This window comes from Lemur catta, chromosome 1 (assembly GCF_020740605.2).
Source record: "Lemur catta isolate mLemCat1 chromosome 1, mLemCat1.pri, whole genome shotgun sequence".
Taxonomy (NCBI): Eukaryota; Metazoa; Chordata; class Mammalia; order Primates; family Lemuridae; genus Lemur; species Lemur catta.
The window spans coordinates 68799881-68824900 of NC_059128.1; the positions used below are offsets into that span (position 1 = coordinate 68799881).

General features: G+C 38.7%; 2 protein-coding genes across 7 annotated transcripts in view; one reads left to right on the top strand and one right to left on the bottom strand.

Annotated features, from left to right (window-relative positions):
• Window positions 1-19747, top strand: part of SLC12A6 (solute carrier family 12 member 6) — a 90011-nt gene extending 70264 nt beyond the window's left edge. For all 4 annotated transcript variants that reach the window (XM_045527599.1, XM_045527606.1, XM_045527612.1 and 1 more), the window contains 13 exons: window positions 2756-2930; window positions 3219-3337; window positions 4683-4781; window positions 7474-7593; window positions 8365-8469; window positions 8875-9043; window positions 11015-11210; window positions 11795-11964; window positions 12627-12758; window positions 13382-13489; window positions 13695-13879; window positions 14290-14423; window positions 16711-19747. In XM_045527599.1, coding sequence (XP_045383555.1) covers window positions 2756-2930; window positions 3219-3337; window positions 4683-4781; window positions 7474-7593; window positions 8365-8469; window positions 8875-9043; window positions 11015-11210; window positions 11795-11964; window positions 12627-12758; window positions 13382-13489; window positions 13695-13879; window positions 14290-14423; window positions 16711-16802 — 1804 coding nt within the window. In that variant the 3' untranslated portion in view covers window positions 16803-19747. The remainder of the gene's footprint in view (window positions 1-2755; window positions 2931-3218; window positions 3338-4682; window positions 4782-7473; window positions 7594-8364; window positions 8470-8874; window positions 9044-11014; window positions 11211-11794; window positions 11965-12626; window positions 12759-13381; window positions 13490-13694; window positions 13880-14289; window positions 14424-16710) is intronic.
• Window positions 19359-24446, bottom strand: EMC4 (ER membrane protein complex subunit 4). 3 transcript variants are annotated; one of them, XM_045527625.1, is made up of 6 exons: window positions 24254-24446; window positions 23810-23924; window positions 20664-20817; window positions 20236-20396; window positions 19915-19995; window positions 19359-19529 (listed from the first exon to the last, which is right to left on the bottom strand). In XM_045527625.1, the coding sequence occupies exons 1-5, from the start codon at window positions 24337-24339 to the stop codon at window positions 19960-19962; spliced, it is 552 nt and encodes a 183-aa protein (XP_045383581.1). In that variant the 5' UTR covers window positions 24340-24446; the 3' UTR covers window positions 19359-19529; window positions 19915-19959. The 3 variants fall into 3 exon arrangements, with proteins under 3 accessions (XP_045383581.1, XP_045383577.1, XP_045383585.1); XM_045527621.1 differs by lacking the exon at window positions 19359-19529 and having other exon boundaries at window positions 19595-19995; XM_045527629.1 differs by lacking the exons at window positions 19359-19529; window positions 20236-20396 and having other exon boundaries at window positions 19595-19995.
• Between the last annotated feature and the right edge of the window lie 574 nt (window positions 24447-25020).

Genomic DNA, 25020 nt, shown 5'->3' on the forward strand with positions numbered 1-25020 from the left:
CATACAAACCTCCCTCCTTCGGAGCCTATCATAGGCCGTTAAAACACATCCCTGATCTGGCCCTCTCCATGTCTGTCTTCTTTTATCTCCTGCCATTCCCTCATAAACTCCCTGTGCTTCAGCCACAACTTAGAAGTTAAATATGTGTTATTTCAGATCTCCGTTCATCTACACATTTCTCTGTGCAGTTTCCTTCACTTAGAATAGGTTTCTCCCACCTGGCTGAGTCACATTTGTTCTCTAAGACTAGACTAAGTTTCTTTCCTATAAAGCTTTTATATACGCAAATGAAGATAACCACTCCTCCCTTTGTTTAGCCACTATATTTGAACATACTGTGTTACTGCACTTATGATGCTATATTGCTGCTACTCATTTTCATATCACTCTTCCCTACAGATTGAGCTCTAAGCAGCACAGGGTGTATATATATTTATATGTATATGTGTGTATGTATATATATATATGTAGGTGTGTATATGTACATATATGGTATAGTATATTATAATACTAATGTAATGGGGGATTTATAGAGGTTTGGTAAATTACACCATAATATAAAAATTATTACTGAGAGTGTAAATGGGAATACTATTTTGGAAAACTAGTGGTAATTATCTCCTAAAGTTGAACATTCACAAACCTATGACTCAGCTATTCCACTTCTGGGTATATCCAACAGAAATGCATGGACATGTGCATCAAGAATCATGCACAGGCTGGGCGTGGTGGCTCACGCCTGTAATCCTAGCACTCTGGAAGGCCAAGGCAGGCGGATCGTTTGAGCTCAGGAGTTTCAGACCAGCCTGAGCAAGAGCAAGACCCTGTCTCTACTAAAAATAGAAAGAAATTAGCTGGACAACTAAAAATAGATAGAGAAAAAATTAGCCAGGCATGGTGGCCCATGCCGGTAGTCCCAGCTACTCGGGAGGCTGAGGCAGGAGGATCGCTTGAGCCCAGGAGTTTGAGGTTGCTGTGAGCTAGGCTGACACCACGGCACTCTAGCCTGGACTACAGAGCGAGACTCTGTCTCAAAAAAAAAAAAAAAAAAAAGAATCATGCACAAGCATTTTCATAGTGGCGTTATTCTTAATAGCCAAAACCTAGAAATAATCCAAATGTCCACCAGTAGTAGAATGAATAAATTATATATTCATGCAATGGAGAACCATACGGCAATAAAAGTAAACGAATTATAACAGTATACCCCCCAAAATCACAAACAATGCTAAGTGAAAGAAATCAGATACAGAACATATGTACTGTGTTTCATTTTTATAAAGTTTAAAACCCGGTAAAACTGCATGGTATTAAAAGTCAGGATAACAGATAGTGGGGAGAAAGAAAGGGCTAGTGATTGGGAGTAAGCATGAGAGAGCCTTTTGGGTGCTGGCAATGTTCTGTTTCTTGACCTGCAGTTACATGAGTGTTTGCTTTATGGAAATTTAGAGATGTGCATTTGTTATTTGCACATTACTAGTTTTTGCCTGATACTTAATAAAAATTGTTAAAACAATAATTAAACAGAGATTCCATGTTTTGTTCATCAAATTAGCAGTGACTTTCAAATTTTTATTTTAATATTCTCTTTTTTAAGACAAACATGAAAATGAGGTTTTTTGAGAAAGAAAGATAGGATTATAGGCCAAGAGCAAGACATAGGTTTACAGAGCATGATACATACACTACAGATGTCAAGCAGACCATTGTAGTAGCAAAGGGAGAGCCAAAGGAAGGGCAAAAAAAAGAGCTAAATTTTTATTTTAACATTCAAGGCTGGTATGGAGTATATATGCCATAAGAGTTCATATACTTCCAGTGAGAGTAAAATTTATTATAAGCTTTCTGGAAAGCAGTTTGATAATGATTTTGAGATGTATTGATATTGTTACAATATCTCTCTCTTGGGAGTCCTCCATAAGGAAACAAAATCAGGAGTGTGAATGTAGATATGTGTATAAAAATGTTAATTACAGTATTTTGTATACTAGAAAATCCACACTAGAATAATGGATAGTATAAATTAAGATGCAATATTGGCCGGGCGCAGTGTGGCTCATGCCTGTAATCCTAGCACTCTGGGAGGCCGAGGCGGGTGGATTGCTTGAGCTCAGGAGTTCGAGACCAGCCTGAGCAAGAGTGAGACCCCGTCTCTACTAAAAATAGAAAGAAATTATCTGGCCAACTAAAATACATGTATAGAAAAAATTAGCCGGGCATGGTGGCGCATGCCTGTAGTCCCAGCTACTCGGGAGGCTGAGGCAGTAGGATCGTTTAAGCCCAGGAGTTTGAGGTTGCTGTGAGCTAGGCTGACGCCACGGCACTCACTCTAGCCTGGGCAACAAAGCAAGACTCTGTCTCAAAAAAAAAAAAAAAAAGATACAATATTATTCAAACCAGTAAAAAGTTTTATTCATAGTTTTTCATGACATAGGAAAGTGCTTATGTTTAGAAAGAATATAGGTTCAATGAGATCTCAATTTTTCTCCAAAAGCATGTATTTTGATAATCTGAAGGGGAAAGTTATAATTGAAGCTTAGTTTATTTTCTGGCCCCGCAGGTTATTTTTCCTTAATATTTTTCCAAAAGTGCCTTTTAATCAAATCCATTTACCTTTACATTTCTTAATATTCATGTCTATCTCAATTTTGATTCTCTAAAAATTATAAATAGAAAAAAATAAGGTGAATGTCTCTCTAGTCTTCAGTCTAAAGTTATTTTCAGATTAAATTTACCCACTCTATTTCTTTCCCAGGTTTGGGGATGCTGTGAAAGGTAATTTGGTGGTGGGCACCTTATCTTGGCCATCCCCGTGGGTGATTGTTATCGGCTCCTTCTTTTCAACGTGTGGGGCAGGACTTCAGAGCCTCACAGGTGCACCAAGGCTGCTACAGGCTATCGCCAAGGATAACATCATACCATTTCTAAGGGTGAGTGACGCTTCTCTATGCCCTCTTCTTTTTTCCCAGGTTTTATGAAAAACAGTGTGGTCCTTGTGGGCTTAGGAATTACTAGATCATAAATGTGGAGATGTGGGGTTTTAGTACAAGACATTCTGAATCCCTAATATGAGTTTATATGTGATTTCTGTAAAGGTGTTTAAAAAATATCACAGTTGTAACACCATTATCTTCCAGATGTCTGAAACTGTAGGATAGAGGAATCAGGAGCACTGACTCAACTCTCCTATGTCTGACATTTTTCCCTTCTATGCACAGGTTTTTGGCCACAGCAAAGCCAATGGTGAACCTACCTGGGCTTTACTTCTAACTGCTGCCATTGCAGAGCTGGGAATCCTTATCGCCTCTCTGGATCTTGTGGCCCCAATTCTTTCCATGTAAGAGCCAGTTATTTTCTTCAGTTATTCCTGTTTAGATATATGTTATGATACATGTTAATTTCTATCTATCATATAACAGTAGTGATAACAACAGAATATGCCAAATACAGTTGTAATTTCACTTAAAAAACATTCCTGAGAACTTTCATGTAAGGCTCACTTCTATGACTTATTATATTATGTTTTTTTCCTACATATAACTTCAAAAGTTCTTTGCCTTCATTTCTGATTCATTATCAATTGATTGTATCTTTTACCACTACTGTTAGCTTTTTATTCATTCATTTGTGACTTATTGGTGACTTACCTACCTGGCCCTGTGTAATACAGTATTCTGGGAATACAAAGATGGATAAGACACAATCTTAAGGAACTGATATAGATAAGGAAACCAGTGATCCCTGTACAGTGTGATGAATACCGTGGTAAAGGTGAACACTGTGTGCCGTAGGAACACCAAAGCAAGGCATCTAAACAGACTGGGACTTGAGAAAGATATTCTGGAGGAAGTGACACTTGTATCTTGAAGGATGACTGGTTATTTGCTAAGCAAAAAATGGGTGAAGAATGTTCTAGTCAGGGAGTGCGTACAAAGCAATTGAGGAATGAAATAATGTAGCACATCCGGAGAATTAAAAGTAGTTTGACTTGGCTAGAGTGGAGGGAGCATGTTAGGGAAATAATAGGCTAGAGAGGTAGGTAGAACCAGATCACAAAGAACCTGGAACTTTAACCTGGAAGTGCTGGGTAATCCTTTGAGAACAAAATGATTATGTTTTATAATGATCTGTTTGGTATAAAAAGATGGATTAGGAGACTAGAATTGAGCTGGGAGTGCTAATTAGAAAGAAGAAATGAGAGCCTGAACTAAGGTGATAGTAGTAGAGAGGAAAAGGAAGAAAAGAAGTTTAGAGAGTTTTAAATAGGTAGAATTTGCAGGATTTGACAAGTGAATTTGGAACAAGGGTAAGGAAGGAAGAGGAAACCTGTATTATCCCAAGAACAATTGGGTAGAGAGTGGTTGTTGTTGACTGAGAGAGAAAACATAGGAGGATGAGCAGGTTTGTGGGAAGAGGTGTAAATTTCTCTCCTTCCTACTTAACCAAGGGTTATTGGTCTAGAAACAGGCAAAAGGTCTCCAGTTATTTAAAATAACCCTCAAAAAATTATTTTACAATTATAGCTCTTTTGTTAGGACAGAAGGGTCTGTTCGTTGTTCTGTGGCAAACGTATCTTGCTCATGCTCTGTAAACCTATCTTGCCCTTCGTCAATAAACTTCACACTTTAAAAAAAATTATTTTACAATTATAATCATTCTTCTTACTGTTTTTATTCTGACAGGTTTTTTCTCATGTGTTACCTCTTTGTGAACTTGGCATGTGCCTTGCAAACATTACTTAGAACACCGAATTGGAGACCCCGATTCCGCTACTACCACTGGTAAGTCTGCTTTTTTTCTTCTCTTTTCCCACATCATTGAACTAGAAAACTAGGAGACTTTGGGTTCTTGATACAATTTTTTTTCTTGGCCAGCCATTCCATACTGTCTGTTTCAACTTACAATTCTCACCTGAATCCCCATCCTCCTATCCCATTTTTCTTATATCACTTTATAATAACTTGTATCCACTGAGAATAAAGATCAAAACTACAATATTTCCAGACTGCTACATTCTTCAGGTTAAAACCATCTTCCCTCTGCATATATATTTTCCCATTTCCCACTTAGGGCTGTAGAATCAGGTGACCCAAGTTCAGATCTCAGCTCCACTATTTCCTAGCTTTGTAACCTTCAGCAGAGCACATAACCATGTAAAATTTCATTTTAATCATTTGTAAAATGGGACTAGTAAATCTAAAGTGCTTAGCGTAGTACGTGGTACATAGTAAAGCTCCCAGTGAAATGTTACTGCTGCTGTTGTTGTGGTCGAGTCTCCTAAGTCCTGAAGGAGCCATCAAAGTTTTTTAGTTGCCATCCTATCTCTTTCGCATCTCTTTTCACTCATAGTTAAGCATCCTATATGGGGAGGGTGGGAGTGGGGTGAGGGATAAAAACTTACATCGGGTACAATGAACGCTGTCCTGGTGGCTGGCATGCTGAAAGCCCTGACTGTAACATTATACAGCATATCCTTGTGACAAAAATGTTTGTACCCCCTTAATGTTTTGAAATTCCTGAATTAAAAAAAATAATAAAATAATCAAAACATAATAAAAAGAAGGACAAAGAAATATCACCCACCAGAAATTTCCCAGAAACATTCTCCCTGATTCCATCTAGGTGCCTGGCCAGTAAATGGTAGTCCCATTTTGGTTTAGTCTGGACTACCCCCCATTCCAGAATAAAGAGAGAAATGGTAGGTTTATACTTTAAATTTCCTAATTTACTAAACATAGAGGAAGTGGAAAGCTAAGCAAAGAGAAGACCTGAGACCCTTACTAATCGTCCCTGACCACAGAACACTTGGTAAAATTCCTTGTCAAGGAGGGAATGACAAAGCTAGTTCACATCTTGTATAGGATGTTTCTCATTAGTTATACTTTAATATAAGTGTTTACAAATTCAGTCAATTATTTACTTGTAGTGAAAAATGGACCATTCTCAAGCAAATCACTTTTTATTATAAATTCCAGAGAAGAACCGTAAAAGGACATTTATTATATAACAAAAATAACCACATCTGGATGGGACACCAATCACCAGCTATTTACTAAATAAATGGCCAGAGAAAGATAGCTCATCTTTAATTTCAGTCATCATTAAAGGAAGAAGCTAGAAAAAAATAAAAATAAAATTATATCCTATATGTACTGGTTGCTACATTTCTTTTTGCTAACTTTCTCCTTGATTCCTTTCTGGCTTCACTTACCAACATTACCAACAGTGGACAGTGATGTGATCTTTTTTTTTTTTTTTTTTGAGACAGAGTCTCACTCTGTTGCCTGGGCTAGAGTGAGTGCCGTGGCGTGAGCCTAGCTCACAGCAACCTCAAACTCCTGGGCTTAAGCGATCCTACTGCCTCAGCCTCCCAAGTAGCTGGGACTACAGGCATGTGCCACCATGCCCAGCTAATTTTTGCATATATATTTTTAGTTGGCCAGATAATTTATTTCTATCTTTTTAGTGGAGACGGGGGTCTCGCTCTTGCTCATGCTGGTCTCGAACTCCTGACCTTGAGCGATCCACCCGCCTCGGCCTCCCAGAGTGCTAGGATTACAGGCATGAGCCACTGCGCCTGGCGTAATGTGATCTTTATTGGGCAAAAATTTAGATCTTCAACTGATTTTAATGCCTCTGGCCCTCTTTCTAGCTTTAACTCTAGTTAAAAGTTCATTATGAACAATTTTTTTGTGTTGCTATTTTGCTTCTAGTATGTTTTTATCTTTCCCACCCTATATTTTCATGAGATCCTAATTTTCTCCAGATTAACAACTCTCCTGTTCTTTCTTTAAAATTCATCATAGATCTAGGAGGTTCATTCTGTCCATGGAAAAAACTTCAGTAAATGTAGTTTTCTACCTGATTTATTTGACCAAGATAAGCATTTCATTACTCTCTGCTAAGTTTCTCTTATGTACAATCAGGAAACTAATGGTAAATTTTTCTCAGTGGATTCTGCAATTGTGCTAATAAATATTCAAAAAAATTTTAGGAATATTTACATGAAAAATTTAAAAAGATTATAGAGTTATTAACATTTCTAACTGTATATCCCATCCCTGCTTTGCCAAGTATTAATCGTCCTCATAACTACAGATGACTTTCATAGTGTCCTGTTCATTTGTGTTTTTCCAGCAATAGGAAGCATCTTCTAGTGCAAAACATAGTTTGGGGCTCAGTGCACATCTACTGACAGTTGCCAGTCCATGAAAAGACACCTGTAGAGTTGAGAGTAAGCATTTAGAAACCTTTGTAGCAATTTGACATTGCCACAGCATCCAGCCCTGTGATAATTTTTCTAATAATTCATTTTTATTGCATTTTACAAAAGTTCTCTCTGTAATAGATTGGAAATTTTGTTAAAAAATAATCCCTCACAACAGATAGTTTGAGAAGCACCTCTAACACAGGCTTCTTTTTCAGCTGCTTAAAAAGATACTTTTTTGTATGTGTGTTGTTTTAATTTTCTAGGGCCCTCTCTTTCATGGGAATGAGTATCTGTCTGGCTCTGATGTTCATTTCTTCCTGGTATTACGCCATTGTAGCTATGGTAATAGCTGGTATGATCTACAAGTACATTGAGTACCAAGGGTGAGTGTGGATTTGACCTTGTTCTCTGCAAAAAGTGGCAAGACTAGCTAGTTGGGTTAGGGCCAGCTCAATGAAAATTACATTAAGGACCTAGGTAACTTCGTTTGTTCATAACTAAATTTTGTACCCTTAATTCTCTTAACCATCTTATAGATGCAAAGTTTTCATCACAAGGGAAACCTGTTGAGAAAGTATGAATGGATCAATGAAAAACAACTAAAAGGACATATCCAAATAATAATGATCAGCACTAAACAAAATATAACACAAATAAAAATATTTTTGCTGATTTGTTTGGTCAAGGGATTGACTGAAATGAAAAAGAGATTAGTCCTGAATAACTTTAACAATTAAGACCTCACTAACAACTTCCAAAAATGAGGAATAAATAACATTCTGATTCAGAAGATTACATTGAATTTTACTTTCTCCTTATTTTCAAAATAAACTCTGGGTCTGTACTAATTTTCTAATCCAAATTGCTATTTTGCATTATTGCTTTTGAACTGTGCCATAGAAGTACCAAGTGAATGACCCTTTCAGGCTTTATTCTGAACTGTTTGTGCAATGCAGTCTGTTGGTGCAGGGTGGCGGTGATCTGCCAACAGTGTGTTCATTATGTTAGAGCATTATATAAATCATTAATCTGAGTCTTAATCTTCTACCTTGTGTCTGTTACTTTTAGATTCAGAAAAAATAAACTTTTATTTTTTTAAATTATACTTAGTACAGTTTAAATCTATCTCTGTTCTTTTCTCCTTTTTCTCCCAGAGCTGAGAAAGAATGGGGTGATGGTATCCGAGGGCTGTCCCTCAGTGCAGCCCGGTTTGCTTTGCTTCGGCTGGAGGAAGGACCTCCACACACTAAAAACTGGAGGTAAAGAAATCAACACTAGTGGTGTTTGGCACATAGTTAACACACACACAAATGTGTGCTTCGTTGATTATAGGGTAAGGAAATCATGTGGCTGAAGGAATTTGTACAATGGACCTGTTTTGGACTATTTAAAATATTTCATTTCTTTATTCCCTTTTCTTCGTGTGATTGATGATCTAGATTTCTACCATTTGTTACTCTTCCTTGAAGACTGATCAACTTGAGATAATGCTGGGAGCATTCAGAATAACCCAATACTCTCATCCTATCATTTCCTCTGATCTCTTCCTTCTGTCAAATTGTATGTTTTATACAGATCTCCTGAATTAAAAGGTGGAATTTGTCATTCTCTTCCCCAAACCCAAAGTGTTTTTTTTTCCCTCCCCCCCATCAACGTCTTCACAGGCCTCAGTTGCTTGTATTACTGAAACTAGATGAAGATTTACACGTCAAGCATCCTCGCCTCCTCACCTTTGCCTCCCAGCTCAAAGCAGGAAAGGGTCTCACTATTGTGGGCTCTGTCATCGTGGGGAACTTCCTAGAGAACTATGGTGAAGCCTTGGCTGCTGAGCAGGTAAGAATCAAGACTCTTGATATAGTGGAACTTAGCTTATAGCTTTGCAGTGTTAAATAGTGTAAGTGTAAGACCTTAGTCTTCTAAGTTAATCTCATTCCTGAATGATCTAGGAGGTTTCCCACTTAGTGCTGACTTTTAAACAGTCATTTTCTCCCAAATAATATGAGCCAGAAGATAGTTACTAATTCTTTCTTCTTATTTAAAGCAATACTAAGTTGTAACATTATTAAAGCTAAACATTATTTCCAGATAGACTGCAAACATTGATCTGAGCACTGAGAGAAGTCATGTAAATAAATCTCTCTCTTAAACTATGGGGGGAGGGTTTCTCTCATTCTTGTGACAATAAGGAGCAGTGAGCAACGTTTTTTCCCCTTTACTAATCTATGTGGCATCATGAGAAAGATTCCTTTGCGATTTATAATTAGCTGTACTTAAAGTTCTTAAAGTTCTGCCTCAAGAAAGAATTAGTTTTCACTCTAATATTTACTATAAATGATAGAACTAATCTTATTGTTTAGAGAAATATTCAATTGAATTTCAGAAATTTTCTAGATTTCATTTTGGAATTCTTTGAAATCCTACAAACTAGAAATGCTGAGAAACATTAGTTCAGAATGATGATAATAATTAATAAAAAGTACACAAGATTATGGCAAGGCATAGGGCCTCACTCCTGTAATCCTAGCACTTTGGGAGGGTGAAGTGGGAGGATCACTTGAGGCCAGGAATTCAACACCAGCCTGAGCAAGAGCAAGTCCCTGCCTCTATAAAAAACAGAAAAACTGTCCAAGCGTGTTGGTGCACACCTGTAGACCCAGCTACTCTGGAGGCTGAGGCAGGAGGATGACTTGAGTCCAGGAGTTCGAGGTTGCAGTGAGCTATGATGAGGCCACTGCACTCCAGCCTAGGTGACAAAACAAGACCCTGTTTCAAAAAAAAAAAAAAAAAATACACAAGATTGTAAATCAAGAGAGCCTGGTTTTTATCCTAGCCATATCACTGACTTAATCTGTGCTTTTGAGAAAATCGTTCCATTTTCGACACCATTATGCCTTTTCTTTTTCCACTAATAGGGTGCAGTAAGAGTAAATGAGATATTATCTCCAAATTGGCTTGACTAAATAAAATAATAGTAAAGCAAATATAAGTGTCATCAATAATCACTATTAAAATGTCAAAAAGGGAGAGGCAAAAAAGAAAACATACCTGGGATCAGGTGTGGTGACTCACCGCTATAATCCTAGCACTTTGGGAGGCCAAGGCAGGAGGATTACTTGAACCCAGCAGTTCAAGACCAGCCTGAGCAACACAGCGAGAGTCTGTCTCTACAAAAAATAGAAGAATTAGCCGGGCATGGTGGTGCATGCCTTTAGTCCTACTCAGGAGGCTGAGGCAGGAGGATCACTTGAGCCCAGGAATTTGAAGTGAGCTGTGTGATGCCACTGCATTCTGGCCTGGGCAACAGGGTGAGACCCTGTCTCAGAAAAATAAAAAGAAGAAGAAAGTATTTCTGAGAAAATTCTAAGGGAAACTGAATCATCAGATTGAATTTCTAGTAAGATAAGTCAGGGCATGACTGGAGCTGAGGCAGGAAGGAGATCGTGTTCAGACGAGTGAATCATCCTGGTCAATTGAGAAAGAATGCTAAATATTCACCATGTGGAGATCACCATTCTCAATTTTTTGATATGTTACAAAGGAAGAAAAGCAGAATAGAGGAAAAGGCAGCAAAACTACATGTAGACAACTGGCTATAGCTGTAAAAATATAAAGTAAGCACTTAGTGAAAAAGACAAAAGATCATGAAATGTCATCGGATAATTTTAACTTTTTGGAGTTTTCTGTAGGAGATACAATCTTATGCAGAGTTTAGAAAGAGAAGGGGAATATAATATGGAGAAGGATTAATGGGTTAAAAGGTCCAGGGTAAAGCAATTCAGTACTGAGGTCTTGTGTCTCTTTCAGACCATAAAGCACCTCATGGAGGCAGAGAAGGTGAAAGGATTCTGCCAGCTGGTGGTGGCTGCCAAGCTGCGAGAGGGCATTTCCCACCTCATCCAGTCATGTGGCCTCGGGGGCATGAAACACAACACGGTGGTGATGGGCTGGCCTAATGGCTGGCGGCAAAGCGAAGATGCTCGTGCTTGGAAGACGTTTATTGGTACAAATCATTTCTTGTATAAACCCAAGGGCCCAAATAGGGGATATAGTTAAATGTCTGTCACTCTCTAGCCTCCTAAAGTAAGAGACTATGCCATTGCTGAAACATAGTCTTATAAGCCCAGCTAAAAAACTATTAGTAATGATAACTAGATTCTATCTACCCCCTCCAGCTTTACATGATGTTCATGAATTATTTATCTCTGTCACGTCTTGTGCTAGGAATCATCTCCAAAATGGCCATGTTTTCATCTCTGATTTCCCATATTGATGTTCTTACAGGAATTGGAAGGATTGTTCTTCGCATAAAAATCTCCCAATTCAGATACCCCCCCTTAGAAATGTAGTAATCAGAATATATCCAGTAACATAAACTATGGTTCTCAATCTAATTCTGTTAGCTATTCAGATTTTTCTCAATGATTTTTGTTACTTAATGAGGTGTAACCTACTATGTAAATAGAACACCTTGCTCAAAGAAGTGTAAAAAGAGCATTATCCTCACTTTCCTGACATGGTGGAAAAGGAAGACAAGCCTAAGGATTCTGCTCTGCTTATTCTGATTCTCTCTTTTTATTCCCCTAGGCACAGTTCGAGTGACAACTGCTGCACATCTCGCTCTGCTGGTGGCTAAAAACGTCTCCTTCTTTCCCAGCAATGTGGAGCAATTTTCTGAGGGCAACATTGACGTGTGGTGGATTGTGCATGATGGGGGGATGCTCATGCTCTTACCATTCCTACTGAAACAGCACAAGGTATTTTAGACAGCTTTTCCAAAAAATCTTTCTTCCTCTTGTCCCAATTCACTAAACAAAGTCTTCCTCTTTGATTATGTAGTGTTGGGGCTTAGCATCAGGAATTGGGGATTATTCTCAGTGCTCCCATTTTCAACCTTATGAGAAACAGTTGTGTTTGTATTTGATACCTACCCATCTCCAAGTGAAATTAAGCAAATTAATAAAGTTCCATATGAGCCCTTGGGAAAAAGAATAAGAAGTGAACACATCTTTGAAAAAAAAACAAATACTGGAAACTTAAAGTATGGGTGTGTGTATTTTATACACAGACATGCTCATACTTTGGGAAGACTAACAAGACTGAAATTTAAAATAGTAAATATTATATTATGCATGGTATCATCAACTATCTGAATAAAGAACCCTTTTAATGTATCATAAGCCATTTTTTCTCTTGCCAGTTTTTTCTTGTTATGAAATTAAGAACTCCCCTAAAACTGTATTGAATGTGTTGTTTAGTCAGTCTTTTTTCCTATAATCACATAGCAAGTAGAAAGCTAGGAACAAATACCCTCAAACTATAGCAAGGTTGATCTAGGCAATCATGCCTAATGTTTTAGGAAATAACTCTTTTTTGCCCTCTTGCATCTAATTTTCCATGTGTCTGTGCACTCTCTCAGGTGTGGCGAAAGTGCAGCATACGGATCTTCACAGTAGCCCAGCTAGAAGACAACAGTATCCAGATGAAGAAGGACCTAGCCACCTTCCTGTACCACCTGCGTATTGAGGCAGAGGTGGAAGTGGTGGAGATGGTGAGAGAGCTGCGTTTAAGATAGAAGAGACCACCATTCCCACATTTCCCATCCCCTATCCGCCACCCTGTCTTCTTTGAACCTTTTCTGATTTGGGAAATCGTTGGGCTATAAATGTGAATTAATCACCCAGTGCCAAAAAAACTCTAATTTTTTGACCTGAGTAGAATGTGTATGTGATGTGTGTTTGGTATTTTTTTGTTTTTGCTTTGTTGTTTGTGTTTATTACACATCCCTTACATTTCTGCTAGATTCTTATCTGCTTAATATGGTTCTATTAATTTTTAATTCATATATTCATGCTTGAAATCACACATGGCTCTTTTTTTTTTTTTAAATAACCAAACAGTATTTTAAAAAAAGAGGGAGAGACAATATTTTGTGTTTTGTATTTCAAGGCAGCACATGCAATGGCTAGATAATGGAAAAGACTCCCAGAACCTCAAGATTTTATCTGCAGGAAAAAATATTTATGTAGCTCAATGACCAAAACAGGGGTGAAACTCAGGTTGATAATTGTGATACTTTCTCTGGTTTAATTTAGTGAGTGGAAATAAAACTGTATGGTTCATCTTTCTTTCTCCTTTGTGCTTTCTGCCCATTTTGTGTGACACCTGTGGCAGCATGACAGTGACATATCAGCTTACACTTACGAGCGCACTCTGATGATGGAGCAAAGGTCCCAGATGCTCCGGCACATGCGACTGTCCAAAACAGAGCGGGACAGAGAGGTGAGACCTCACTGCATCGATCTAATCCTGGCCCTATGAAGTCCATCGGTGAGAGGGGTGATACTGTATTATTTTCACAGGATAACAAATTCTTTCCTTCTCACTTTATCAGTTATTCCACTGTAACCCCATTATTGTTTCAAAATAATTGAAAATGAAGCCTGAGAGAAACTTAGGTAGAATAACTATGTTGGACCTTCCTCAGGCACAGCTGGTGAAAGACCGGAACTCAATGCTAAGATTGACCAGCATTGGCTCTGATGAGGATGAAGAGACAGAAACTTACCAGGAGAAGGTGCACATGACTTGGACAAAAGACAAGTACATGGCATCCCGGGGGCAAAAAGCCAAGTCAATGGAAGGATTCCAGGACCTGCTTAACATGCGTCCGTAAGTTTTCCCACTTACAAGCTTATCACATAATGTAGTAACCTAGTCAGTGGCACAGATGTGGCTTTGCCTGGACACACAGGATGGAGTCTGTTCTTCGTTTTACCCCAAATCCAGTCATCTCTTTATTGTTTGCCTATGCATATTTGCTCTCAATTAACACTGTACACAAATTAACCAACCTTTCTCTCCACATAGTTCACCTCCATACTGTGTTCCTAGTATTAATATAAAATAAACAAGTGTAAAATGAGAAAACCCAGGATATTATCATAAAGAAATAATTTTATCACATTACCCATAGTCAAGTGAGAAAACTCTTGATCTCAAGTGTTAAATATGGACCGTATAACTAGTCAGTATTTTTTCTCTTTGCCTTAACTACCTCTGTTTGTTTCTTCCCCACCCAGGGACCAGTCCAATGTGAGGCGGATGCATACAGCAGTGAAGCTCAATGAGGTTATAGTTAACAAGTCCCATGAAGCAAAGTTGGTTTTGTTGAATATGCCAGGGCCACCCAGAAACCCTGAGGGTGATGAAAACTGTATCCTTTTCAAGAGTGGAGCTGCCAGTAGGGAAAATCTTCTTAGTCTCTTTCTTAGATGAGATAACTAGGTAATTATAAAAGTCATTGTCAGGCTAAGTGCTGTGGCTCACACCTATAATCCCAGAACTTTGGGAGGCCAAGGTAGGAGGATTGCTTGAGGCTTGAAGTTCAAAACCAGCCTGGGCAACATAGCAAGACCCCCATCTCTACAAAAAATTTAAAAATTAGCCAGGTGTGGTGGCACACACCTGTAGCCCTAGCTACTCAGGAGGCTGAGGCAGGAGGATCGCTGGAGCCCAAAAGTTCTACCTTGGGTGACAGAGTAAGAACCCTATCTCTAAAAAAAAAAAAAAAAAGTCCTTATCTATGCCCCAGTTTCCCTGTTTGTTTGTTTGTCTTTCTTTTTTTTTCTTCAGTTTGTGCCTCTGAACCCAGTTTCCCTTTTTGAGGAAGGAGGAAGACTTAAAAGTCTTAGGCAAGGATTCTTACAAAAGTCATGAGATTAATCTCTTTTGGGGGAGTTGGAGGTATAATATATTGCCTCTGAATCCTGAAAGACTTTTTAGGTGGTATATTTGCAACATGATGTCTAATATTCAGTGTATAACATTAAATAGTAACAATAAGGAAGTATCAATGGTAGGAGGGAGATCTTTGTGGTGACGGGATAGTGCTGTATGTTGATGACATGGATGGTTACATGGATCTACACATATGATACAATGACATTGAATTATATACACACTTCGTACCAATGTCATTTTTCTGGTTCTAATATTGAACATGAGATGTAACCATTGGAGGAAACTAGGAGAAGGGCACAGGGGACCTCTTTGTACTTTATTTGAAACTTCCTGTGAATCTATAATTATTTCAAAACAAAACGTATTAAAAAAAAGACAAGACAAGGCCAGGCAGGCACAGTGGCTAACGCCTATAATCCTAGCACTTTGGAAGGCCAAGGAGGGAATTTGAGAGACCAGGAGTTCAAAACCACCCTGGGCAACATAGCAATCCAGTCCCTACAAAAGAAAAAAAAAAAAATGTATATATATATATATATATTATATATATAGAGAGAGAGAGAGAGAGAGAGAGAGAGATTCTGTACACTGAATATATATAAATATTTTAAGTGTATAGAACCCTGACAGTCCTAGAGACAGAATATCCACATTCTTTCTCCTTTTGGGGCTCTGTCCACTTTGCAAAGCCTCTTTTTTGTGGATGGAATTAGGGGAGAAGCAGCTGAGGTAGAGCCTCCCTTAACTAAGGTGAGAAAAAGAGATAGGGATTATTCCTTATACTGTCATCCCAGTATTGTTTTTTATTGGTTTCAGCACTGAATGACATAGACTGGCCCATTCCTACTAGTTCCATTTATGAAAAGAGGTTAGAGAGGAAGCAAGGAAGGAGGGAGGGAGGGAGGGAGGGAGGGAGGGAGGAAAAATGGGCTGGGCATGCAATCCTAGTACTTTTAGAGAGCAAGGTGGGAGGATCACTTGGGGCCTGGAATTTGCGCCAGCATGGGCAATATAGCAAGACCCTATCTCTACCAAAAAAAAATTAAAAAAGAAAAAAATCAACTGACAGAATAATCTGACTTGAGCAACTTCACTTAGAAATTACTTGGGTTCTCTCTAGTAATTTTATAAGCTGCCCTATTGCGGCTTATTATTTGTTGGCATTTTTGTCATATTTTATCATTTAGAATAACATTACTTGTGGCTTCTCCCCACCTTTTCCTTTTTTTTTGAGACAGTGTCTCTGTGTCGCACAGGCTAGAGTGGCATGATCATAGCTCACTGCAGCCTCGAATTCCTAGGCTCAAGCAATCATCCTGCCTCAGCCTCCTGAGTAGCTGGGAATGACAGGCACATGCCACCAAACCTGCCTAATTTTTTATTTTTCCTAGAGATAGGGTCTCACTATGTTGCCCAGGCTTGTCTCAAGAAATCTTCCTACCTTGGCTTCCCAAAGAGCTGGGATTAAAAGTATGAGCCACCATGCCCAGCCTTTTCCCATTTGTTAAGTAACATTTAGAAAATATCTAACAAATGGGAGACAGTCTTGTATTATATATGCAAAAAAATCTAGATCCCTAGATTACTTCACAGGGTTAAATTAAATGCAAAGTTCAGACTTTTCTGATTCTGAGTATATAATAATTAAGACAAGCATGCTGATTTTATAGCTCTATGATCACATAAATGGATTATGATGATGCTAGGTTGTAAATGTGTGCTGTTCTTTTGCTCATTTGTCTCCTTGACAAATTCTGAAGATATGGAGTTCCTAGAAGTGCTCACCGAGGGACTAGAGCGCGTCCTCCTTGTCCGGGGTGGTGGCAGTGAAGTGATCACCATTTATTCATAATCTATTCCTGAATGACTCTGCTTGGCCTCACCTTTCCTAAAAGGCCTCCATCCTCCATGGAAGTGCCAGCTCTTTACTACCACTCCTGCTCAACTAGAGGCCTGTGTTCTACACACATCACACTGAAATCTGGATGAGCTGAGCCTCAACTACTTGTGCAAAAGAGTACAAATGGATCTGCTCTTTGTTCCCATATGATGTGCAGTCTTTACAGAAGCAGCAAATATTCCCGCAACATCAAAACAATGGTCAAGGCCTAAATAAAAGCCATGTCTGACTAGAAGGCAAGTTAGAATTAACAAGCTGTGCCAATCAATGAATTGGTAAAAGGGATGCTAGAAATTCAACTGAAGACAAAAAGCAGGTGTATATCCAACATTAGAGATGAGTGTCAGAAATCATGGTTCAATGATGACATCAGAGCAGTAACAGCCAGAAACATAGCTTCATCTTACTAAAGGATTCATGGCTAAGAATATGGGGACCTATTATCCTGTGGAGATAACCTGTGGCAAGCCAAGCTGGAAACACTTTTTAGCTAATTATCTTTAGTGTACCCACTGCTCTTCTCTGATTTTATATTAGGGTACTAATGTACAAGACCTGAAACATGGCTGCAGCCTCTATTTCTTTCTCAAAAACAAGAGTACCCCAGAATACCAGGTTTAAGTATCTACACTCTGTCAGTGTATATTTCACCTGTTTGTTTCTCTTAACTCAAAACTCATTCTGTGGTTATAACACAGGCTATGTTACCATGGAAATTGTTTTTTCTTTAAAGTAAAAATTATTTTTTTCAGGTTCTTTCCAAATGGCTAAACTAAGGGAATTCCAAAAGGAAGCTACTAAGATATACCGAAATACAGTCTGTGGTTCTCTATGCAACATGGACAAAACATACAAGCTGTTATCTAAAAAATATAGGTCATGATGCACATTGGCCATAGGTTCTTCTTTCTTTTTTTCCGAGTTAGGAGGTACAGGTCAAAAAATCATAAGGAACAAACACTAGGAAGACTGAACAAAATCCTTTCCTAAAAGCTTTGGACCATCTTTTAAAGGGGGAGTCTAGCAATGGAATCGGAAGTTCTAGAGCCATATTCTTTCCATAGTGCCAAAGTTACTGAGCTGCTACTCTCCTTACCTGCTTCACTAAAGTGGCATACAGATTGCATTGGCCTGATTCAAGAAACTTTTCTTCCACTGAGAAACCTGTGGCCTCATCTCCAAAGCCATAGTTAAGACGAAGTATTCAACTTAATGCCCAAAGTATGAGCATTTTCCCTTTTTCTTTCAATTTTATTCTTCATTTGGACTGCAGACACTTGGCTCTGAACAAAGAGATTATCCAAACCAACGGTCTTCTGCCATTTCAGTTTTGTTTTCAGAAAGCTCAAAATGTGCCAAGGAAAACTTATGCAAGCTCAGCTTCTTATTTACCAATTTACTGATCACAAAACATCTGGCTTACAAGCATAAGAAAACTGTGTGGCTGAGTAGTAATTTAAAGTATGTGAAATCATTTCTTTTACAGGATAATTATTTAGAGAAAATTTATTCATGGTTGTTTTTGAATTTCGCTTTATTAATGACAAATATTGCAGTTCTTTGATTCCCAAATAGGTTATGGAGCAAACTGGCCTGTGTGTCACAAATTAAGGTCAGAGAAGAAAACCCTTCAATATGGCTTAAGAAATTGAGTCATTTTGATTTGTTCCCTTTGCTCGTACTTCCACCTCTAGGGTAGCAAAGCAGACAGGATCTTGTCTTTTTCTCTGCTCCTTCCTACAGAGGGTAGAAGCACTGTTTACAACTCCTATTGCAGCACACTATTGCTTAGTTGAATACACCAGTAGTGGGTGAGGTCCTCTAGGACTCAGGGTCTTAAAGACGCATACTATAAAAGTCAGCCTGCCCAGAATTCCCTATACTTACACACACCCCTGGCCAAAATGATGTATTTTTTTCTATAGAGAACAAATACGGGCAGAAAATAATGTTAGTTTTAGAAGTTTTGTTTGTGGTTGGAGCTCTGTAAAAATCTTTTAAAGGGATAAGGGAATTAGTGGCTATTAATATAGCCACTACTTCAGTCCCTAAAACACAAAATCACTGTTACATGGAAAAACAGTTATTAGGCCAGATTTATACTCATCTGTCTAGAACATTTCATGTCTGTGTGTTGCTTATGCTGTTTGTTTCCAAAGTGTCTCGTCTCTTTTAATCACTGCAAATAAAGCAATACTGAAAACTTGATGAGAGAGAATGCACCTTAGGGGAAGGGGCTTTGTGTTTCAAGAGGGAAGAGAAAGGAAAGACCTCCTCCTGCCTTTTGAATGAGACCCAGCTTTTAAGTCTTACCTATGACTTTACCAGGGCAGGTTATGATAATATACATTCTCCTACCGTGGGCCCTCTGCCTTCCATAGTTATCTTAAAAGCTGACATTTGAACTGGGTGCCAGGTTCCTCTTGGCAGGGGAAAGATCACTATATATCTTCCGTTGCCTCAGATTCCTGTGGCCCCAAGGACCCCACCAATCCTCATTCCCCCAAACATGTTAAAGATCCTTTATTGTGGGTATTAAAATAACAGTTACACTGTAAGCATATTTATGTGCTCTTTTTGTCTGGTTTATTTTTCTTTTCATCATGGATAATCTGAATCCAGCATTAGTTTCTCACATCTTCCACAAGTGTCTCCAGCAGAATTTTTATGTCCCAGCTTGTATAAATAGAAGAGAAATATTAAGGAAAGTAGACTTAAGGGAAACTTGTACAACTTTTTTTAAAGCATTGTTCTCAACCATTTAATTTATTGAAAGACGATGCTGCTACAGTTCTTGATTTAGCAGCAACCATTCTTTTGTTTACATAGAGTTATGATTTTATTTGTTGTTTTGCTCTGTACTGGAAACATAAATAAAGTTTTCTACATTATTTTCAGTCAGGGGTTGTGGTACAGTTTATTTGTGTTTATAATAATGTGCACGTTGTCCTTCTAGTAGGATCTGTCTCCTCACCATGGAGAAAAGAAAGCTTTTTGGTTTTTTTCAACATGAGTGATTATTTTAAGAGTATGATGAGGAGCCACTGGGCTTAAAGGAGGATATAAATAAGACCCAAATACATAGGCACCAGGTGCTGCTTTCTCAGGTTCACAAAAGCAGTCCTCCACCACTGAACTCCATTCTCTGAAAGAAGAAAAAAATAAAGTGAGTAATGAAATAAGTATTAAAATAACTTCCTGAATCAGTTATTTAACACTTTAATCACAAGATCTATTTTGCCTTTCCTTAAAAAATAATTTTCAAACTCCTAATGGCTTTTATTTCTTAATAAACAAACTCTAATACCAACCCTTAATTCACCACCCTCAAGTAGGTCAGCTATTCACTGTACATTATAACTGCCCAAAATGCAACTTTTCTTACCTCAGGAGGCTCAATGAAGGCTAACCAATCTGATGCATGTGTAGGCAACAGTCCCATGGACTGGCACTTGTAAACAGCCAAAGCCAAACCCATCAGGTTCCCAATAAGATAGACCAAACCCTGAAGAAACTTCTGGCTTGAACTTTCTAACATTTTGAAGGCTGTTGGGGCAATAGAAGTTGTTAAAACCAAAACAACTTTTTTCCCCCAATATGGATTAAACCAATAATACATTAAAATTATATAGACAGACCCAAAGTAAGATAGCAAATAGGGCCATTAAAGGCAAACAAAAAACCATAAGTACTGTTTTCCCCTCCGTGCCAGCACCATTACCTCCACCACCCTGCACACCCTCTAGCCAAAAACTGTGCTTAAGAATTTGCCTTTAATTCTTAAAAATTAAGGATCATTTCAAGAATACTTACTGGCTGAAATGGCCATAAGTGCCTGAATGGGTCGCCAGGCCATCATACACACCATCATAGTAGGGAAGATGGAGATGGTATTGCCTGCCATGTACATGATGAAGAGGTTCATGGGAATCTGTTTGAGGGGACCCAAGGCAATGTCCCAGCAGCGCTAAAACAAACACATAATTTTAACTTCTGATCACTACCCTCAGTCCCACATTTATGGTATCAATAATGCTAAAGTCAAATGAACAGAATTCCCAATTCCCTGCTTCTGACTGAGCTGCCTCCTCAATTTCACCACCCCTTCCCTTCTCCATGTTGCCACAGGAAGGCTCTCCTACTAAAGGTAAGACATCCTCACCATCTGCTGTGCTTTTCCCTATAGATTTTCCAGATGTCATTTTATCTGCTAATTTTGGTAAAGAAAAGATCTTCCTGTTTTTGTTCTTCTGCATCTATCATTGTCCCACCTACAGTTGAAGAGATAAATCCACCTAGTGGGAGATTAGCACACCTCAATCAATAACTAATAAAAGTATCGAAATGCTTTAGTTCCAGAAAAAAAAAAAATAGAACTAGCAGATGAATCAAGACATAGAAGATCTGAATGACATTAACAAACTTAACCCAACTGACATATACATAACATTGCAGCCAACAACTGCAGAATTCACATTCTTTTTAAAACACAGGATACTTACAAAAACTGATCACTTGCTGAGCCATGGAGAAAATGTCAATAAATCTCAAAGAACTCAAATTATACAAAACATATTCTTTGACTACAATACAATTAAGCTAGAAATAATTTAACTAGAAAATCCCCTATGTTTAGGAATTAACAAATGTACTCTAATTCATGACTCAAAGAAATGATAATGGAAAATAGAAATATTGTTACCTGACGGCAAAAATACCACATTAAAATTTGTGGGACATAGCTAGAGCTCTGAGAAATTCATAACCTTAAATACATATTAGAAGACTAAAAATAAACTAAGCAGCCATTTTAAGAAGCCAGAAAAAGAACAAATTAAACCCAAGGAATTTGAAAATAAAGATGAGAACAAAAATTAAATAAAATTAACAAAGCCAAAAGCATCTTTTTGGAAAAGACCAAGAAAATCAATACTGGTGAACCAGATAAAAAGAGAAGCCAAATATTCAACATCAGGAATGAAAAAAAGAGACATATCTACAAATCCTGCAGATATTAAAGTGATCACATTATGAACAACTTTATGTCAAAACATTTGAAATTTTAGGAAATGGATAAATTCCTAGAAAAAAAATATGACTTATCAAAATTGCAAAAGAAGTTCTGTTAAATTAACTGAAGGAAGGAAGCCCAGATGGCTTCCCTTAGCAAACTCTATTAAACATTTAAGGAAAAAATAAAGCTACTCTTACATAAACTCTTCCAGACAATAAAAAATGAACATTCTACAACTCATTACATGGGGCCTCATAAATACCAAACCTGACAAGGACATCAGGAGAAAAGTAATAAACTTTTGGCTAATATCACTCATGAATCTAAAGGAAAAAAATTTTAAAATATTAACAAAGTAAATCTAGCTATATAAAAAAATCAGGCCATTTTAATAATAGCTTATTCCCATGTATTATTCATATTACACTTTGATGTACCAAGATGAAAAATGATAGGATGATACTTTTCCAGGATTGATAATGGCTATCATTTTCATCTTTTGAAAATCACATGCATTCCATGAAACAAAGATCATTTAGTATTGAGTAATATTAAGGCTGGGAAAGAAATGTGAAAAGAAAGTGCCAAGCACTGTTCCGGGCACTTGGGATATATCAGATAAAATCCTGCTCTCATGGAACTTACAAAAATAATAAGGCAGATAGGCAATAAACAAAATAAGTAAGCTGTATCATATATATGGATGATATACAGAAATATAAAGTAGGTAAACAGGATAGGGATTGCCATGAGGGTAGGCTTCACTAAGAAGGTAACATTTGAAAGACCTAAAGGAGATGAGCGAACAAGTCATGAAGGTATCTGGGGAAAGAGCACTCCAGAAAGAGGTAAGAACAAGCATAAAAAGCCTGAGACCGGAAGCTTGTCTGGTATCTTTAAGGAGCAGCAAGGAGGCCACTATGACTATGGTGAAGTCAACAAAGGGGAAAATGGTAGAAGAGGTCAAAGATGCAAGGGGCTTGATCAATGCCAAGTTATGTAGAACACTATAAAGACGTTGGCTTTTATGCTGAATGAATGGGGAGCTACAGAAGAGTTTTGAGTAGGAATGATCTGACATGTTTTAAAAGGATCATTCTAACTGCTGTGCTGAGAATAGACTACAGGGAGTAAGTAACTAGACTAGTTACAAGTCAGCTGCAGAGAGGGACACATGAGATAAAAGGTATGTTCTCTTTCAAGATGGTGGTGGTTTCATGGAGGTATACCACTGTCAAAGCTCATCAGATTGTACTCTTTAAATGAGTGGTTCTCAACTGAGGGCAATTTGTCTCCTGAGAGACACTGGTAATGTTGGAGACATTTCTGGTGTCACAGCTAGGGGAAGGGCATTATTGGCATCTAATGGGTATAGGCCAGGGATGCTGCTAAACATTCTACAATGCACAGTACGGTCCCCCACCACTAAGCATCCAGCCCAAAATGTCAACAGTGCTGAGTTTGGGAAGCCATGCTTTAATTGAATACAGTTTACTGTACATAAACTATACCTCAAAATAATTGATTTAATAATTTTTTTTTTTTTTTTGGCCTTCTGCAGAAATCTGAGTGAGGGATGGCGGCTTAGATCAGGAAGGTGAAGGCAGTAAGAAACAGTAGGATTTGGGACCTATTTTGAAGGTAAAACCAATAAAATATCCTGACAGACTGGATGTGTTGCGTAAGAGAATTAGAATATAAAAAGTTACCACCATAAGATCATTTTCAACCTACTTTTTTATACCTTATGTTCCAAACATCTTTCATTGTTCAAATTAAGCACTTTTGGAGCTGATATGCAAACTACTGTAATACTAATCTCCAGGAGTTTAGCTTCCAAATATTCAGGTTAAGAGCCATCTATCTACAGTAATACTTTCGGGGAGATGAGAGGGGGTGTGTAGGTCAGGACTGGTCCGAGGACTACGGTAACATGCCTCTGTACCTTCTCCACCAGGATGCGGTCTGTCTCTTGCACACTGGTATCAGGCACTTGCTTGTCCAAGTAACCAACTGGGTACAGTGAGTCTCCCTGGCCACTGCCCCGGTCGCTTCGGCCCCTAAAGAACCAAACCAAGATAATTAAAGGTGCAAGCTTCCACACTTCATATCCCACATTTCCTGCTCTACCAATCATAGGAGTAAAGATGCTCAGATACACCAGCCCCCCTGTGGGCTCGTCAGTCCTGTTCTTACTGTGTGGACTGAAATAAGCATCCTTTAAGCATAGAAACCTCCAAGGCTGAGAAGCCGCTACCTCCCCCACGTGATGTCTGTGTGCCACCCACCCTTCTCAAAGAGTTGCGCCCAAGGGCTCAGGTCCCATTCATTACTCTGGGGCAGTTCTGGGATGAAGACTCTCAAGTCCAGGTACGCCCAGGCGCCTCACCTGCTGCCTCCTCCAGGTCCGCTCAGCTCAATGGCCCACTTGAAGCGCCGGCCTCGGCTGGCTACCAGGCCCCCCTGGGCCGTCATGCCGACGGCAGCTTTCTGAAGCCCAGCGGCTTCTCACTCGAAAGTGCACTCCGGCCTGAAACCCACCGGCGCGCTTCTTCGCACTCTCCAAGCTCACTTCCGGCGCGTGGATATAGACGTCACTGCGACCCCGGAAACTGGAGGTCCTGCGTACTGAAGGGCGAGTATTTGGGGTTGGAAAGGCAGGGAGGAGAGAAAAGCAGGCAAGCCTCAGAAGTCCTTAAGGCGGCTCCTGAGCGGTCCCTCTCTTTCTGAATATGCCTGTTGTGTGTTTCCTGATCTCTTAGATACGCTTTACGGGGGAGAAGGAAAGTCTAACTTTACCTTAAGAATTGAAGCCAAGAAAAGCTTCTTAACCTCCCACGCGCTCCCAGGAACACGGGATTCAAATCCAGGGTTTAAATCCTAGCTTCGACACTGTGTGACCTTGAGCGGGTCATTTAGTAGGTTCTGAGTATTGAATGTCCGCCGTGTTCCAGGAACTTTGTTTTTATTTTTTTTATTTAATTCGCAAAGGAACCCTGCAAGATAAATAGTTCTGTCCCCATTCTGCACAAAGGCAAGGTGGCAGTGTAGGCTTGGGATTCAGATGGCTTTTTGAATCCTGGCTTCACCACTTATTGTGTGACCTGGGGCAAGTTAAATCCATTGTGTTTCAACCTCCTTTGTAGAAGTTAGATA